Source organism: Arabidopsis lyrata (assembly GCF_000004255.2).
Source record: "Arabidopsis lyrata subsp. lyrata unplaced genomic scaffold ARALYscaffold_1, whole genome shotgun sequence".
NCBI classification, from domain to species: domain Eukaryota; kingdom Viridiplantae; phylum Streptophyta; class Magnoliopsida; order Brassicales; family Brassicaceae; genus Arabidopsis; species Arabidopsis lyrata.
The window spans coordinates 12,035,608-12,053,559 of record NW_003302555.1 but is presented as its reverse complement, the minus strand read 5'-3'; the positions used below and the strand labels follow the sequence as shown (position 1 = coordinate 12,053,559).

Here is a 17,952-nt window from a genome sequence, read left to right as displayed (position 1 = left end):
CAATCTTGTCAAAAGACGAGATAAAAAAAACAAAAACGAATTCATTTTTTTTTTCACAGACGAGATAATCCCCGTCCTGAGAATGGAGAGATCTACGCTCAAACGAACATCGAGTTTTCCGGATCCTGAGCCTGCTAAGGCCCTGCGTTCGACTTTGATCCTGCGGCCAAAATTCGGATCACCATTGCTGATGCTAATTACAGAAGAGGATGGTTGTCGTATCTACAACCCAGAAGATGGTATGGTCTACGAGACGAAGAGTGACTTTTCAGGGTATCGATTCCTGGGAAGCTCAGGTAAGTGGTTTCTGGTGGTAGATTCTCAATTGAAACTCTATATTGTAGATGTCTTTAGCGAGGAGAGGATCGATCTTCCACCACTAGAATCATTGAAAGGTAGCCTTTATAAGATTGAGCGAGTAGGAGAGAATAAAGTCAGGAATATATTATACAGTGATTTATCTCCTGGGGATCCTCATACTGCCGAAGATCTGAGAGGTCGTTTGTGGGTAGGCGACAACAAGGAAGACTACGTTGTTGTGTGGCATTTTGAAATGAACGACTTTCTAGGGTTTTGCAAGAAAGGGGATGATCATTACCGCGAGATCTTAACAAGGACCGGTGTTCGCAGGGAGTTACGCGGTGTAAAAGATATGGTACTTAAAGGTTACAGCCTTTACGTCCTTGCCATCCGTGACTTCATTCGACACTTGGATTTGTCTGGACATGGTGAAGATGGTATCAAGGATGTGTCCGAGAACCATAAGCTTCCAATGTGGATGCCAAGTCTGAGTAGGGATGAACAATTAAGAGTCAACATAGATAAGATCAGCTCATCTAGTGAAAGCATTGCTGTTACAAGATCAGGTCAGGTTTTGGTTGTCTGTTCTTACGAGTTAGGTAACTCTGAAGTGCATAGGATGTTCCACGTGTACAAGAGAGATCCTAAAGATCTTGACCCGAAGACCTACTTAACCCAGCTTCTTGAGGTACATTCTCTAGGTGATGAGGCCCTCTTTCTCGATTTGGGAACCACCGTGCCTGCTGACCATACCCGTGGTATTGAGCCTAACTCCATCTATTTCACCCGTGGTGATCGTATCCGTCACAGGAATCCTTCACGCCCCGACATCTGTGTCTTCAATCTTACAACAAAGACCATCAAACACAGCCACAACTTAAACGTCAAGGATGCCCGGTGGTTTCTTCCCTCTTGATTCTTGAGTTCCTCATGGTTTCTCCCTCGGCCTTGCTCTGTTTCTTTCTTCTACAGTCTGGTGTTGTTGACACATTTCCAAACTCTACTTTGTTATCCTCTTTTTCTTTTGATGTAAAATCTATGGAATTGCCAGTGTTTAAATATCTTGGACTTATGTTCCCAATTTCAAACCATCACTTCAGATCAAATCATCATACACTAGTTGGAAGCACTAAAAAGAGTAAAAAATAATATGCCTTGAGAAGTAAGATAGACTTCCACAAATTGCGACAATCAAATCTTAAGTTAAACATAGCAGGAAAAGAGAAAGAGACGCAGATACATTATTTGATACTTGATAGAGCCGATTAAGAAAGACTTGTGAGGGACTTAAATTTACTTCGTCTACTCTCTATTTTTCTTGTAGGTTCAACAGTCTTAGGCAGGAACTGCAGTTGTTGTCTTCAAACAGACCTATGACACTATTGTTACGAAAGCAAGATCAGGTCCTCTAGAGTTTTTATGTTGAAGTTTTGTATTCCATTCTGCTCTAATCTTCTGCATTAAAAACATGTGACAATTGACCAAAATGGCTTGGCATGGGCTATTATGCTGATATGAAACAAGACACAAGAACCCTTCTTTTATTCTGTGGCAATTGTTTTGAGATCCTCTTTTTATGTTTTTCTTCTTTTGCTAAGGTTTTTCCGCATCAAAGAAGAGAGACATATGTCCTTATCTGTGGCATTTTCTTTCCTAGAATCTTTTATTTATGTGACATCGTTCTTGTTTTCTGTTCATTGTAGCTCAAAAGTAAAATATAGTAACAATTTCCTTCAATTTACAGGTGGTAGAAAGTATGGTTTGCTCATTATATTTGGGGTGATAGGCTACAAATATGTACACCATACCTGTGCTACTTAACACTTGCTCATTTGAAGTGCTGTTGACAAATCAATATGCAATAATTCACAAATTTAGTCTGCAACATTCTCAGGGCGCAGCCTATCAGATACATGTAATAATGTTTGCGACCAGATTGATGGTTTTTACTTATCGCTCTCGGTAAGTTCTTACTTCCATGTTTGCTTTAGCGCTCTTAAAGACTGTTCACTTACTAATTTTTCTTGATTTGACCACAGAACTCTATTCTTATCAGTTATGATTGTTTCTTTCGTGAGCTATACCATCCAAATGATCTAATACAATTTAGTATAACTCAAGTGCAGAAGATCAATATTTTATCTCATTTTGTTTATGTTAGCATTTCATGACAGGGTACAAAACAAGAGTTAAGTTCAGATATTGATAGGATGGGTCGTAGTTTTGATGCAAACACGGAATTTATTCAAAACACAGGACGAGAGGTATGTTAGATTGAATGTACACAAATACTTGTGTTTCACTGCGTTGTCAACTCTTTTTGTTGATTCTCACTATTTTCATTATTATCTTTCAAAATGTTTAGGTGACTGAACCACGGGAGGGTACAACAATTATAGAGGATAACGTTAGGTCTGTTTTCGATGCTCTTGAAACTCTGGTCAGAAAATTGAGTAATTGCATATATGTTCGCCAAAATGTTTTCCCTAAAAAAAAAAAAAGAGGTGACCTGTGATCTTCATACATGTCAGGCAAGCAGAGTCTACCGCATTGAGGGAAATCAGGTAGTCGTTTTCACAGTTGTAGTTGGAGAATATTTGTGCTCATCAGGCATTGTGTTGTTGAATTTGAACCTCTTTGCCATCCTTAAAGGATATTACAGTTGAAGGAGTAGGGGCTCTATATGCTCAGGGTCAGGGAGAACCAAAGAATTCAAGAGTCCAATCAGGCATGAGCCTTCTCCACTGTGCAGTGCAGATTAGGGGAATGCAGGTACTTTACGTTACCATGATGCTTCCAGGTTATGTAACGAGACAGGAAGTGGACTGGTAATTTTGTTTATACTTTGTTCTGTCTTGTTTAGCTTGTAAGATTTTCCTAGATGACACTTACACATTTGAATCAAGAAAAAAGGGCGAAAAGTTAAGAGTTGTTAAGCTTTAGAAGAGGTGCAAAAGAGGTTTCATGTCTGTAAACTATTAAGATAGTTAAGATTAGTTGAAGAAAAATATGTTTCCTGACATAAGTGATGGTTTCTTCACCTGGTCAATTTGTCAAGGATTGCTTCATGTTATTACCCAAATCTCTAGTCAAGAATCTATGCTTTTATCTGGAGTGGGATTGTTTTAGAATTTCAAAGCATTTATCACGTTTCTGATGTCTATGTAGGTGGGTTAGTTATCCTCGAGATTCTGAGGAACCATTTGGCAGAATTGTACACATAACTCCAGGTGTTGGTAGGTTTATTGGCAAGAGTTACAGTCCAAGCCCCAAGGTGAGAGCAGGTTATGCTGAGGATTTAAATCTTTTCTCAATTGCTGCTGGTAATTGAATCTCATTACTGTTTCATATAGACAGCTGGTGGCTGGAAGCAGGAACACCTCTGTTTGAGTTTTTTTTTGTTGTTATGCTGGTAATTTAAGCAAATCTCATTTGTATTTAGCAGTTCTGGTGACTGTATATCCTTTTACCTGTATCTTGTATTATTGTATAAGATTAGTGTTTCAAAATTGCTGCTCTGAGGTTTTGATAATCACTGATTAACCCCTTTGAAGTGATGTGTACCTATCTACTGTGTTCAGGTGGTGTATTTGCAACACGTGAAGCAAAACCTGTCCATTTCCGAGAATTCTTATTTAAGAGCACAGCAATCATCGAATGCCTCAATCGATGACCCATCCATTCTAGATGTCCGAGGAAATGAATTGAAGGTGGATAAAAAAGAAGATACACAACTAAATGCTGGGGAAGGAATTAAAAATGTGATCAAATTTCTAAAGGATAAAATCCCAGGGCTAAAACTGAAAGTAATGGATGTTATTAAAATCCCTGAGGAAGAGATTGTAGGCAGTGATGATGCTACTGAAGAGCTGGTTGGAGAAGGCATAGAGGAAACAAAAAGTCTTCTGATGAAGAAGAAGAAGTAGAAAATGACAGTATTGAAGAAATCTCATCTATGGACAGTGCAGATTATGGAAAGCATTATAAACACTAAGCTTGTCATCGGAGGGGTTCTACATCACATAGAGGATTCCTATGTAGATGATGAGATTGTCGGTGTCTCGGCAGATATAATGGATACTGAGATTCCTTTATCTTGCATGTTTCTGGGAGAAGTAAGAGAGATATCGATACAAGGAAAAATAGAGTGTCCAAAGAACAAGTAACAGCTCTTGCAGCTCAAGGAATTTCAGAACTGCTGCCACCAGAGGTTGCCGAGGCGTTCTGGGGAGAGAAAGCTTCTTTGAAGGTATATTTCTTGAATTTACACCGCTTTTTATAAAGCTAAACTCTAGAATCAGATCAAGGAGTTTGTTATTATTTAAAACCTCTTTATGTTATCGAGTTAATGTTTTTAGATATAAGGATTGTTCGATTATTGTTCTACGTATCGAGACATTTGCGTGAGATTGTCAAGCTTGCTATAAATCAGGCACAAAAAGGAAACCGTCTCTCTGAGTATACATCATTTAATAGAATCATAACTCCTGAAAGCAACCTAGACCCTTTTGATGGTAAGCATGTTGTGCATTAGTGTTATGCAGTTCCTTTTGATTTGGGCCCAGAATGTCTTTGTACAACTCAACTTGGATTTATGTTCTGAATTTGAAGTGCAGGTCTATATGTGGGTGCATTCGGGAATGATGCAGAAGGAAGTAACTCCTCAGATATAGAGTTCTTTGAATATGTTGAGGCTGTAAAGTTGACAGGAGATCCAAATGTGCCTGCTGGCCAGGTTATTTATCTTTTTAAAATTGTGTTTTACATTTCTTTTTGTTTTCAAATCATGACATTTTTGTATGAGATGAAGAATCTAAGATAGGGTCACAAATTCTTGGTAGTCACTCTCTCTCACCCTCCGACCCATTTCTGGACCTGTCATCTCTACAATTAGACTTCTCTCTCTCTCAGATTTCCCTTGTTCTTGTCTTCTTCCGAGGATTTCGATTCCGACACAATCTGCTCGTGTTTTGTCTTACAATGGCTAATGTGTCATAATGAAGGTCTGAAAAGGATTATATGAGCAATTTGTGTCTTTGGATAATGATAAGGGCTTCAATGCATTATTTAACATATATGTATTCTTCCAGGATTCGATTCAGTAGAGGGTCCAATTTATGGGTTTACTAAAGGATTGTTTTCGGTTTAATCGAGCCTTCTCTGATATTGCATATCTCCATTGATAAAGTTTGGTTATGGTTGTGTGCAGAGAGCTGTTTATTCGAAGGAACTAATGGAAGGAGGGTCTGTTAGTGAACTGCATTCTAATGCGGACCAATTGTTTGACACAACGATAGAGGAGCTATGTAAGAATCTCTGCGAATTGCAGAGTTCTAATCAGTCTCCTTCAAGGCAGAGTTTTGGATCATATGGTGATGAGTCTAAGATTGATTCTGATCTACAACATCTTGCTTTGGGAGAAATGCGGGATATAGATATCTTGGAAGATGAAGGAGATGATGAGGACGAAGTGGCAAAGCCCATATCAAACTCTATAAAGTTGGATTTGGAGGTCTTGCCCAAGGATATGGAGAAACAAGTTGGTAAGAAGAATGTTAACAAATCGAACGTTGGAGGTGGTGGAATGAGGAAGGAGAAAGTCGGAACCACCAAGTTACGAACTGGAAATGAAGAACCATCATCTGAAAATGTAGAGCTGTCACGTTTTTTACTGAACCAAGCGAGAAACTTGGTTAGTTCTGGTGATAAGTACCCACAAAGCTCTTGAGTTAACTCATCGAGCAGCTAAGTTATTTGAGGCTTCTGCAGAGAATGGGAAACCGTGTTTAGAATGGATCATGTGTTTGCATGTTACAGCAGCAGTCCGTTGTAAGTTAAAAGGAGTACAATGAGGCAATTCCGGTTCTGCAGCGCTCAGTTGTCGAAGAGCATGCCTGTGTGTGTGTAAACCCGGGAAGACTTGCGAAAGGAGAAGGGGCAGGAACTTTTGTTGAGCTTACCTACAAGGGCTGTCCGGAATCAATGCACGCTTCCATCATCTATGTTCTTACACTTGTTGGGTGGAAACAATCGGAAAGGAGTGAATGAGACTAAAAGATCTTGTTATAATCCTAAAGAAGCTTTGTTTTACGATTAATTTATTAGCATGAGGTTCAAGCCATTTAGTAATTTAGAAGTTGGCCATTAGTCTTGCTCGTATGAATGTATTGATGATGTTTTGTTTAAATTCAAGCTTATAATTATGATGCAAAGACTTTGGAAATATAACTTTCTGTTCTACAAGAAAGATATGTACATGGCAATGATGATGTGGTTTGATAAAGGGATCAATGATGTGAGTATTGAGTAAACCCAAATTTTCCTCTTTCTGTTCTACAAATCTCCCAAAATCACCTTTAAGTTTTTCCTTTAAATCTCATCAAATCACAAACTATTTTTCTTTTTATTAAAATAGAAAAAAAATCTGCAATTCCACGAATCTTCTCTTGATATTATTCCCTCGGATCTCTCAAAATCTAAACCTCCTCTTGATATTGCTTCAGAGCCTCTTCTAAGCGAATACCCACGTTATCATAGAAATCGTCATCTCTAGCAACATCGTCGATTATACTTTGCAAGTTGAAATTCATATTTTCACATTTAAATGCCGCGATCAAACCGATGTGAAAGCCTGTCAATCCTTGAAAAACCGCCTTCTTCAAAAAGGTTCCAAACACCTTGAATTTTTCACTAAACTCAATCCCAGGTTCCCATCCACATCTTCGAACAAATTCAATATCCTTTTCAACGTCTAGCCCTGTCACGTAACTCACCGACTCCGAGGAAAAAACTTGATTGAGATTCATTTCTTCCTTCAACCAACCTAACCAACAGGGACTGCAGATGTTATAAGGTTGAACTTCATTCCCAAAGCACATTTCATGGTCGACTGGCACCAGTTGAATTGCCCCGTTTTCGCTTTCTTGAACCAGAACATTTTCTACATTCCTATCACTGTTCCCGAAACGTATATCTGTGATAAGAATTTTGTGAACTTCATTCACAGGTATTCCCAAGCCACTACGACGTGCGCAACCCTTTGACTCAGCATATTCTATCAAAATACCCATCTTCATTTCGTTTCCTAGTCTAAATCGCAGAAATACAGTTGGTCTTACTCTAGAGAAGCCATAGATTTTTGGAGACACTGATCTGTGATCGTTTTCGGGATGATCAAGCAGGTACACACATGCTTCATTCTTTGCTAAGTTTTCATCACCAGCATTGAAGGCCTTGAACAAGCACACCAAATTTCCACTGCTATCGCAAACCTTTAAGATGTGCTCAGCACCTCTGAATCGATCCAGTTCATTCCTCCCAACAATTGCCTGCCGTAACCAATCAATCATTTTCTCCAAGTGAGTACGTATCTCCTCTGGAACCTGAGAGAGGTTAGGAAAAACATCCTCCATCCTGAAAACAAAGAATCTAAATGCTTTAACTCAGAGACATTTTAACAAACAACTTGTAGACACTAAACAAAATAGAAGAAGACAAAGACGAAGAAGAAAACCTAGAAATCGAAGAAGAGAAAGGAAATTAGCGAGGAAGGGTCGTCTTCGGAAGTAGTAAGGAAGAAGAAATAAGTCCCAACGGAGAAACAAGTCGCCGGTGAGGTAAAACCGCGAGAAGCCGCTAAAGAGAGAGAGCGAGTCGACAAAGATTTTCGAGGAAGAGAGAGAACATTTGTTTTGTTTCCTTAAAATTAGCTGATCCAATCAAAGGCAGACACGTAAGGGGTTCTAAAATCCCTTACTTAAGAACCGGTTCTCGACAATTTTTGGTGTTTTGAATTTTTTTTGTATCGTTTTGGGTTTTAGAACCCCAGTTTAAAACCTCCATTTGGAGGTGGTCTAACACTGTAACTAGTGTGAAGCGGACAAAATAATTTGATATTTAAGAAAAAAATTTGGATAAAATATTCATTATCAACTCAAACGAGTTTTGCTTTTGGACCATCACGGATTACACGGTTACAAAATTGAAAAGAGATCAATCGATAACATCATTGTTGTTGCATCGGGACAGTTTGATAAATCGGATGCGGTCAAAAAAGTTCCTACTAACTTAAGAGAGAGTCTGTTAATACAGATATTAGACTTAGCAAAAAAGAAGACAGTTATAATTGAATACTAAACGCTAGAAATCGATATAACTTTATTAAGCAACCATTCCTGTGAGAAACTTTATTCATGATTCTGCAGCATACAACACATCAAATAAGCTCTTGAACAACATGAAATGAAACTATCCTCAATCTAAATTTTGTCAAATCCCATTATCACAGTTTGAGGAGTCAGAAGTTCTGGTCTGGAGGCATGTCAACAATAAAATAAAAAACCATCTCTCTAGACAAAGTCTCTCCTCTCAGGATTTGACATTAATCTTTCTATAAAGATAGTGCCCCCAAACATCTGCTAGGTAATTACTACTTTTTGAAAAAATTGTAGAAGTGACAAATTAGTTTGCTATGCAAGTATATCCAAGTTAAACTGAAGGTGCTCTCAAACAGATGAAGGAACCTTGATAGTTCAAAGTGACTAGAAATATGCCACCTACTGGACATGACAATTGACAACCATGAGATAGCTTCTATATCCATCTAAAGAGCAACGCATAATATAAGATCAAGTAGCAAAATTTATTCAACGCATCATCAACCATATCAAATATCCACCTAATCCTATACATGGAGAAGAAACATTCATCATAAAAGAAGGTAAAACCACAAGGCAAGTAAAATATAGGCTAGAAATAGAATTCAGCATAAAGAAAGCTCTGATTGCCAAATGATACTGTGCATAAACTGTTATACTTTAATGTATACATTTTTAATATCCCAACATAACGTCATAAGTGTATATATACATCCAGTTCACACGACCAAATAAAAATTTCCTCAAACATGTTTCTGCGTTACTTGAAAATACATATCTAACTACTAGAGCTGACCATTCTATCCATTGTCTGATGTCCTTATCACTTGCATACTGGAGCTTCACATATACCCAGGTAACTGTCAATATCTGTAACTGATGCAGCTTCAACTGAGCCAATTTCCCCAGGACTATGATTCAGTGAGCTGCAACCTTATCATAGGGGTTGAACTGGTGCTATAACCTGTCTCCATGCTTTATCTCTCTAAGCCAGAAGTTTAGTAGACATACAAATGGAAACCAGTAGTTTCACTCCCCTGATGTTATTCATTTACAAGCTAATTTGATTCAAGACACACTGAAAGTGCAAGTAGGGCAGCCAATCTTTTTTTGGTCAAAAAACTACTTACAAGTGGAAGATCAACTGCTTATTGTTGTATCTCACAAAAATGAGGCACAGATAAAGCTTATGCAAAAGAAGACTTCTAATATCACCCTATCATTCAGGACTCAGACACATTATGTATGGCTCTTTTATCACCAGCATACATGTGAAAATGAGTTTTTCACGTTAAGAAACTAAAATTTATGAGCGCCAAAGCACCCATATCAACTTACTTGCAAGAACAAATCAGCATACTGCGGACCAAAAAAACTAACATAGTTTCAACTAAAAAAGTGGGATAGCAAAAACTGTAACAGGCAAAAGCACAATTAATATCATGATGAATTTAAAGAAAAGTAACTACACAAGCATAGTGGGATGGATTCAGAAACATACCAACTAATAACAGATATTGTCAATGCACCCGGTAAACGATTAGCTGACTGTATGAAATCTAGTTGCATATCACCAACATATCTGTTGCAAATTGCTCAACATGCTCTGCTATGTATGTTAGGTGATATAGTTTACTTCATTTTACTTCATTTTTTTTTTTGCGGGGAAAAGAGCCTATTTCAACCCCTAGTACTTTTGAAAATATTTGTTAATTCAGCTGGTAACGACGTTTTCACATGGTCTTCATTATTTCGAGTTCGAATCTCTTTAGAATAAAACTTTTTTGTGATTTCTCAACAAATCGAAAGACGCCGGTTTAATGGGAAAACGGTCAATTCCCCCCTAAACTTAGTTGCTTTATCGCATTCATACACAGAACTTTAAAGTGTGCCTACAACTACATGAACTTTGCTAAAATTTGAATTTTCTACACGAACAATTTGAATCCGGTCAAAACCAACAAATCGAGAAACGACGTTACGGTTCCGTTAATATGACAAAACGAAAATAGAAATTGAATCAATCAAAAAAAAAGTTTTGTTGTCGATTAGAATTATTGGATAAAGACCGTTTGTGATCTATTGGCATTAGGTGAACTGACCGTTGTTGCCTTTTTGTACCATAAGATTGGTTGTGTTCCTATCCATGTTAGCAAATCGAATGTCTACCACAACTTCATCTATTGTTATTCTAGCATGACCATGTTCCTCAACATTACATTTTGACTCTACAAATTTAACCAAAATTTATATTCTAGATCGCACAAACACGGATGGTGGTACTCCGGAGAAGGCATAAACTTGTTGAGACCGTGATATATGATCATCTTCTGGATGATCCAAGATGTAGACAATAGCGTGATTCCTAGCTAATTGTTCATCATCATCACATAATTATTTAAATAAACACTTCAATTTTCCATCTCTATCTTACACCTGGAAGATGTGTTCATAACCAATGAGTTTAGCCAATTAGGATTATAATTTTTTTTGAACCAGAATTTCACTAATAATATCTTTGATTTATATATTTCACTAATATGTTTTTTGATAGTTTATACACAAATATTTTTAGTTTTTTTTTTTTATTGAAATACAATTTACTAATTTGAAAAATAAATTTTGGTAAACAAAAAAGTTTTCTGAGTACTTTTTTCTTTGTATTTGTTTAGCAAAATTTATTTTGTATTCAGAAATCTTTGTTTGTTTGTATTGTTTACATGGTGTAATGTGAAAAAGTGATTAGATTTTTACATAGTTACATGGTGTAATCAAACCAAACCAAAAGGTTTCAAACAATGTTAACCAAATAAACCAACATCAAACCAAACCGCATGATTCAATACGGTTTGATTTTCTTTGTTTCGGTTACAATGGTGACAACTGAAAAATAGCTAAAGAGGAGGAATCAGAATCAGAATCAGAATCAGAATCAAGCATCCGATTCCGATCGACAAATAGGGTTTTGAATTCACACGCCCAAATCGGTAGGCGAAGAAAATGGAAGGATGGGATCCGAACACGAAGTCGACGTTAACGCGAATACCGCTTCTGACGACAAAGGCGGGTCCAAGAGACGGCGCGGCGTGGACGCAGAGGCTGAAAGAAGAGTACAAGTCTCTGATTGCGTATACCCAAATGAACAAGTCCAACGATAATGACTGGTTCCGTATCTCTGCTTCCAATCCTGAAGGAACGCGTTGGACTGGCAAGTGTTGGTATGTTCACAATCTTCTCAAATACGAATTCGATCTCCAGTTCGATATCCCTATCACCTACCCAGCCACTGCTCCTGAGCTTGAGCTGCCTGAGATTGATGGCAAGACCCAGAAGGTAAGGGCTTTCTGTTTTTATTTTTCGATTTGAGGTGGTTTCTCCTCAATCGGATTTGTCTTTAACGTTTTTTTTTTGTTGTGTGTAGATGTATCGAGGTGGGAAGATATGTTTGACTGTGCATTTCAAGCCTCTCTGGGCCAAAAACTGGTAAATTTTTATCCTTTCTGGTTGCATAGACATTCTAAGATAAGCATGCAGTGTTTTTAGATCAGTTTAGTCTCGGTTATTAGAGGAATTGTGAAAGAAAGATGTTAATTTGTTCTCGATCCTCTTTTGTATGATGATTCAGTTAGGCCGGCAAATTCTACTACTAAGCTTTCTGGTTGCATAGACATTGTAAGAGAAGCTTGCAGTGTTTTAGATCAGTTTAGTCTCGATTTTAGAGGAATTGTGAAAGAATCGCCGTCCAAAGATGTTAATTAGATTGGTTTGTTGTCGTGTGTGTGATGATCCATTTAGGCTGGAAAAATCTAGTACTAAGCTGTTTGTGCAGGTCAACTTAATTTTGTATGTTTTCGTTTTTACCTTGTTAAACACTGAGGTTGGGTTGAACATCTTAGGCAATCCTTTTCTATCATTAATATGAGAACAGAGTCTTTTTCATTGCATTGATGAATGGATTTTGTTTATGCAGTCCTCGGTTTGGTATAGCACATGCACTTTGTTTGGGGCTCGCTCCGTGGCTAGCTGCAGAGATTCCAATTCTTGTGGACTCCGGCGCTATTAAGCACAAAGATGACGCAGCCACATCTGCCGAATCTTAAATTTATGTAACCTTTATATCAATCTCAGAAATGTTGAGGTGTTTATCAGTAATAGCTGAACTCAGAAATGACTGAGGTGGCTGCGTCTACCCTATAAAAACACTTACATGAAACCCAATAAAGATTTAAGCTATTGTAATGTTTTTTATATGAATACTTGCACAACTTGAGGAGATTTGATGTTCAACTACTTTCGAGTTGTTGAAATTGAAATCAATGACTGGTTTTGCAGGTGGTATGCTTACTTGATAACAGCTCATTGACCCGGAAAGGAAGATAGTATATATGAGTCATAGAAGCATATAGGCTTAGAGACCATATACAGTTGCTAACTTGCGTGAAGAGGTGTTTTTTTTTTTTTTTTCATGATCGATGGGGAAATTAAATGACAAAAAGTTTTATGTTAAATGTGTTAAAGGTCGTAGATACCATCTGATCGAGGTTGATCCTCCCATAATATATATATCCAAGTCAAGACTGATGACTCAAAGAAAAAGATACAACAGCCTCATGCAACAACTATCCATTTTCTGTCAACCAAAACTTGTCATTTCACATTAATTTACAGTATCCGTTCATAAACCCCACCTCTTCTCTTTCCTTTACTGAAACCCAAAACCCCACTGTTTTGTGTCCAAAGTTATAAGGGATTCCATAAGCCGCAGTATCCAACCCCGCTGCAGGTTCTTAGTCTACAAGTAGTGGCATCAACTCCACACTCTTTGTTGCTCCAACACTTATGATTGATTTGCTCGTCAGGAACATGGCAAGCACTCTCTCTGTGTTGCTTAGGACGTCTAGAGTTAAGAGCTATCGATGGACAGACTTGCAGTGACAATGCGCTTGCTCTACTTTCCCATGATCCACTCTGCAAATTTTCACGTTGCTAGTTTAGCAGCAGCAGAGAGTGGACTAATAATGCATTGAGACTAGATTTAATTCTTTTAATGCCTGCCCTTCTGTCTATCAACTGAAAAATAGCATTGCTATGCACACTGAATAGACAGTGGAACCATGCATACACGTCTTATTTCTTCCAAAATGATCAGAGCTGGAACAAGAGACAGACCTTTGAAAGGGTCCAGTTGCCTGAGAAATAATTTTCTGGTAGTTTCTCATGCCAGGAGCTCACAACCTGTATAGGATGGCCCTCGGTTGTAAATATATAATTCCTTTTGGCCACAAATGAATCATCGAAGAGGAGATATAAGTACTTGCACCTGTGAATGTGAGATAACAAGCAATGTGATGTTCTGACATTGTATAAGTAAGAAAAGAATAACGTGTAAGAAAGTGAACGTTGACTTCACGTTTCAGCGAGAAAGAAACTGTGCTGATGATCTTCCAGTTGCATGGTCGTCACATCTCTAACACTTGCAAATCCCCCTGGCACCTTTGTGTACAGATTAAGAGATTTTACAATTGTTTCACCAACATCTAGATACCATGGATCTGCAAAAAGAAGGAACAAAGGAGTGAAAATACATCTATAGTCAACGGAGGGATGCCTCAAATCTTGTGTGTCACATAATAAACATTCAAGGTGAGACAACTTAAAAAGAGAAAAACAAAGACCTTTTGTAGCTTGGTATAGGTAGAACGTGGATTCTGCTAATTCAGGACGTAGTGGATAGTACTTCATTGTCGGATGTATGATTTGATGATCCAGTAGATACCTGCACAAAGATTTGTTTAGTGTACTTTAGCCCAAACGGCAAACTTGAAAATGACTGACTACTCAAGATACAAGTAGGAAGCCCGCAAAGAAAAGAAAACTGAATACACACCTCTCAGGTAATACACCAAACTTTTCCCATACATGGAAAAACTCGCGGTGCGATGAATTTGCAGCTGCGATATCTCCAACAAGAACCTAGTAGCAAGACTTAAGAATGACAATGAGAAGATCCCCTTTTCGACTGTTCTTTCTATGACATTTAAGTAATCCATTCATTCATTATACCTGCAGACCAGGCCAAAACGCCTGAAGACTTGTGAGCTGCCAGTAAGTTGGTTTTCCACTCCACATATTAGCTTCATGGTACCTAAACCAGGTAGATAAACTCATTATTACATATAGCAATTTTCAGTTTTTGCACAATAGAAGTCTTAGTGTCATAACAGAGATTGCGGAAGTACATTTTTTCAGGCTAGTATATTACCAAGGCCCATGTCTGAAGTACTTCTGAGATGCCATATAAGCAGAACGAAACATTCGCCAGTAGTCTTCTTTTCCAAAAAGAATATAAGCCTTCAAGAGGTATTCATAGAAAGAGTCAACCCCTTTAAAGACCAGAAATGACATTACGCATTAGAGCCACATCAATCTAAGGGACAAGTTTATTCCACACATATAAGTAAAATGTTTTTGCTAACTCTTCGGAAAAAGAATTGCCACTAGAATCCCTCTGAATGAACAACATACCAGCTCCAATGCTGGAGGAGTACTCTATCCATTCCCCAGTTACCACATCCAATGTCGTCCCAAGCAGATCTAACGAACTTCGCATCCTCCATAGCTGACGAAGCGCACGTAGTGCAGCTGATTCAAATCTAGGGTCACCAGTGAGCCGTGACAATGATCCCATTTCAAGAATGAGAGAACCTAAAACGTAAAATGCATATCAATAAATTCATGAGCACATTCGGAAAACTAGTTTCATCAAAGATTAATATTTGTGCTTACCACTAGAATGTAAAAGAAACAAGGGGTAACAGGATACATACCACATCCTGAAGTACTTGTTTCAGTTGTCTCATTCTCCATTACTCCATTCTGCCAAAGATATTATTCAGGTTCAAATATCCCTTTTCCCAAGAAAACTAGAAGAGCAAGCTCAAACTTAAGCAGGTAAGAGCATAGAAACCTTTAAGAATTGAATTAAAAATATCAAAAAGACTGTTCCTTTTCAGTGAAGTAAAATTGTATTATGTGCATTCCATAAGTGACGACTCAGTACCTTCAAATTAATCCATGCATATGGTAATCCTGTAGGTGTTTCAAACGCTGGCAAAAAGCGTTTTCCAAGGTCTTCAGCTAATCGAAGAAGCTGATTGTTGTAGGAACCCTGAATCAACCTATTAGTTGGATCAATTGCAAGAAGATGAGCAGAGATAAGTCCTCCAAGAACTCTTATATTGCACTACAAATGAGAAGCCAAAAAGAGCACCAGTTAGAAGCATCAACTGCGAGTAAACTCGTTTACAGAACTCGAGGACAAATCCAGACTCTTGAAGCAAACTTCAACAGAATAGTGAACTAGACTTCTACCTCGAAAAGGTTGACCCGGGCATCAATATCGAATGTTAGATTTTCTGAGAGCCAGAGAATCCCCTTTTCAAATTCTGTACTGTTTCCCAATATAGCAAGGCTGGGACAAAGGAGAATCATGTCAAACAGGTACTGAAAAACCACTTACGGAATGATTTCACTTTTGCAAAACATACCTGGATAAGGATTCAACAAGTGTAACAGCTGATCCATTATAATCTGTTGGCAGGTGTTCAAGCTGGAAAATCAGAAATCTTGGAGTCAAGCTTCTGCTTAAAAATCATTTATAGTGCTATATGAGCTAGTACAAGGTTACCTTAAGATTTCCAAGCTCACTGAGGGAGTCTGTGAAACTTTTTGTTAGAGGCTTTAGCTCATCATGCTGTTGGAATTGAGAACTTAGTGGAATTCAAACACAGCAGCCAGAATTCAACAACTTATAAAAATGATAAGCTGAAGTAGTAGATTACTAACCGGAAATGCATAAGTCATGTAATTGTCATACGCATGATAGAACCTGTAAAAACGAGATTTGAAAAGGTTTCAATAGTTGCTGAACAAATGGGTCATGAAGAATTGATATAAAAATGGCTGCTTACATACATCTCGCGTACTTTCTCTCGCATTTGTTTCTTCTTGACCTCGAGATGCTGCGATGAAGGGTCGACGACGAAGAAAGCGAGAGAAATAAGCAAGCAGAGGAAGAGACGCTTTGGATGGAGAGGACAAGACATGATGAAGAAGCCAATCAAATGAAAAGAGAATTAGGAGAAGAAGGAATTTATGAATTGATCATCTCTTCCACTCTCCGCCGCGTCTGATCTCTCGATTAGAACAACGTCAGTTCTCTTCTCTAACTGGGGATCTGTTCCCTTCTTTGCCCTTTTTACGGGTACAACTCAATTGACTTTCTTTTTTTTTTTAGTGAAAGAACTGCCAATATTGAATTACAGCTTACGAAAATAAAAACAAAACTCAACCAAAATACTTATTGAATTAGTTATAGAATATTTATGATTTTTTTTTTTGGTAATGAATATTTATGATTCTTTGTGATTTGTTTGGTATGTTTAAAAAAAATAATATTTAGTAATTTATTTTGTTTCGTAAACTAATTTTATATATATTATCAATTCAATCCAAACCTAGAATATTTGAGAATGACATAATTAGAATCAGATAAAATTTGTTTTGATAAGTACAACCTAAACAAAATCGATCAAAATTGTTATCTAAAACCTACATTCACCGCATGCACGACATTGCTATCCTCCTTGCCTCCTTCCACCCGCGGCACCATCCACTGAATCACATGGCAACTTCTGCTACAATGCCAAGCCTCGAAAGCTACACGACGGTCTCTAATTGTTTAACATCAAGATCTTTTTGTCATCCTTTAAAGGATCTAGATGTGGCCCAAGCATATGTGGTCTAGTGGCAGAAGAAGCTTTGGGAAAGGGTGAAACTCCCAAACCTGAGTTCGATTCTCCCTGGAAACAAAAACACATTTGTTTGGGAAGTCTGTCAGTTGGGCCTTGGTCCAATTGGTTTACCTGGTAGCCAGAAATGCAGGCGGCCTGACTACCCCTGGCACTTAGTCGGAAGGCATTCCAAACTCGGGATAGGCAGAGTGGTAACCCGTAAGGGCCTAACCGTTAACACGGTGGACCAGTCCACTATGTAGCACTTCGGTGCGTTTCTACCGAGGCCGACCGGATAGCCGATAGGGTTTATAAAAAAAAAAAACGATTTTTCCACGTCTTAGCACTGCCAAAAAAAGAAAAGAACTAAGCTTCTATTAACATGTCGATTAAGGTCAAAACTGAAAAACTAAAGTAGATCTAGATCTAAAAACTTTTCATCTAAAAAAAAAAATGGAACGATTGTCTTTTCTTATGTAAAACTGGACATATATTACGTTTATCAGATATCTCAAACGGAATCGAAACGAGTACCAATATTTTATCAGGTACCATCCCAATTATCCGCTAAATTCGATCTCTCCCTACCTAGATTCCAGTAATCAGAACGACCATATAGACTTACAAAATCCTATCCTAACGATATTGATTAGTGCCAAAATAGTGAAAAAGAAAAACTCGGCTTTTGCGTTGCTATTTTACGC

General features: G+C 37.9%; 4 protein-coding genes and 1 pseudogene across 5 annotated transcripts; 3 read left to right on the top strand and 2 right to left on the bottom strand.

The window, feature by feature from the left end:
* LOC9329536 (F-box protein At5g25290) lies at positions 1 to 1,406 on the top strand. Its single transcript, XM_021013409.1, has one exon. The coding sequence runs from the start codon at positions 83 to 85 to the stop codon at positions 1,214 to 1,216; it is 1,134 nt and encodes a 377-aa protein (XP_020869068.1). The 5' UTR covers positions 1 to 82; the 3' UTR covers positions 1,217 to 1,406.
* Positions 1,407 to 2,873: 1,467 nt separating this feature from the next.
* LOC9326795 lies at positions 2,874 to 6,459 on the top strand (annotated as a pseudogene).
* Positions 6,460 to 6,574: 115 nt separating this feature from the next.
* On the bottom strand, positions 6,575 to 8,187 carry LOC9329535 (phosphatidylinositol 4-kinase gamma 4). Of its 2 annotated transcripts, none has more exons than XM_002890686.2 (2): positions 7,814 to 8,187; positions 6,575 to 7,728 (listed from the first exon to the last, which is right to left on the bottom strand). In XM_002890686.2, exon 2 carries the CDS (start codon positions 7,710 to 7,712, stop codon positions 6,777 to 6,779), a length of 936 nt encoding a protein of 311 aa, XP_002890732.1. In that variant the 5' UTR covers positions 7,713 to 7,728; positions 7,814 to 8,187; the 3' UTR covers positions 6,575 to 6,776. The 2 variants fall into 2 exon arrangements, with proteins under 2 accessions (XP_002890732.1, XP_020869069.1); XM_021013410.1 differs by having other exon boundaries at positions 6,575 to 7,713.
* A 3,110-nt stretch (positions 8,188 to 11,297) lies between these two features.
* LOC9326794 (ubiquitin-fold modifier-conjugating enzyme 1) lies at positions 11,298 to 12,746 on the top strand. The gene is made up of 3 exons (XM_002893427.2): positions 11,298 to 11,789; positions 11,878 to 11,939; positions 12,427 to 12,746. The coding sequence occupies exons 1-3, from the start codon at positions 11,457 to 11,459 to the stop codon at positions 12,554 to 12,556; spliced, it is 525 nt and encodes a 174-aa protein (XP_002893473.1). The 5' UTR covers positions 11,298 to 11,456; the 3' UTR covers positions 12,557 to 12,746.
* Positions 12,747 to 12,964: 218 nt separating this feature from the next.
* On the bottom strand, positions 12,965 to 16,730 carry LOC9329534 (alpha-mannosidase I MNS5). The gene is made up of 15 exons (XM_002890685.2): positions 16,431 to 16,730; positions 16,302 to 16,344; positions 16,144 to 16,209; positions 16,004 to 16,065; positions 15,828 to 15,927; positions 15,517 to 15,699; positions 15,284 to 15,332; positions 14,982 to 15,161; positions 14,719 to 14,839; positions 14,520 to 14,601; positions 14,344 to 14,429; positions 14,132 to 14,232; positions 13,867 to 14,008; positions 13,626 to 13,776; positions 12,965 to 13,424 (listed from the first exon to the last, which is right to left on the bottom strand). Exons 1-15 carry the CDS (start codon positions 16,559 to 16,561, stop codon positions 13,197 to 13,199), a joined length of 1,725 nt encoding a protein of 574 aa, XP_002890731.1. The 5' UTR covers positions 16,562 to 16,730; the 3' UTR covers positions 12,965 to 13,196.
* Positions 16,731 to 17,952: the final 1,222 nt, after the last annotated feature.

Coding starts and splice junctions, on each gene's coding strand:
- LOC9329535 (XM_002890686.2), bottom strand. CDS start 7,712: ATGGAGGATGTTTTTCCTAACCTCTCTCAGGTTCCAGAGGAGATACGT.
- LOC9329536 (XM_021013409.1), top strand. CDS start 83: ATGGAGAGATCTACGCTCAAACGAACATCGAGTTTTCCGGATCCTGAG.
- LOC9329534 (XM_002890685.2), bottom strand. CDS start 16,561: ATGTCTTGTCCTCTCCATCCAAAGCGTCTCTTCCTCTGCTTGCTTATT. Junction 15,928..16,003: donor CTTGTTGAATCCTTATCCAG/GTATGTTTTGCA, acceptor CCTTTGTCCCAG/CCTTGCTATATTGGGAAACA. Junction 14,233..14,343: donor TTTGGTGTATTACCTGAGAG/GTGTGTATTCAG, acceptor ATCTTTGTGCAG/GTATCTACTGGATCATCAAA.
- LOC9326794 (XM_002893427.2), top strand. CDS start 11,457: ATGGAAGGATGGGATCCGAACACGAAGTCGACGTTAACGCGAATACCG. Junction 11,790..11,877: donor TTGATGGCAAGACCCAGAAG/GTAAGGGCTTTC, acceptor TGTTGTGTGTAG/ATGTATCGAGGTGGGAAGAT. Junction 11,940..12,426: donor CCTCTCTGGGCCAAAAACTG/GTAAATTTTTAT, acceptor TTGTTTATGCAG/TCCTCGGTTTGGTATAGCAC.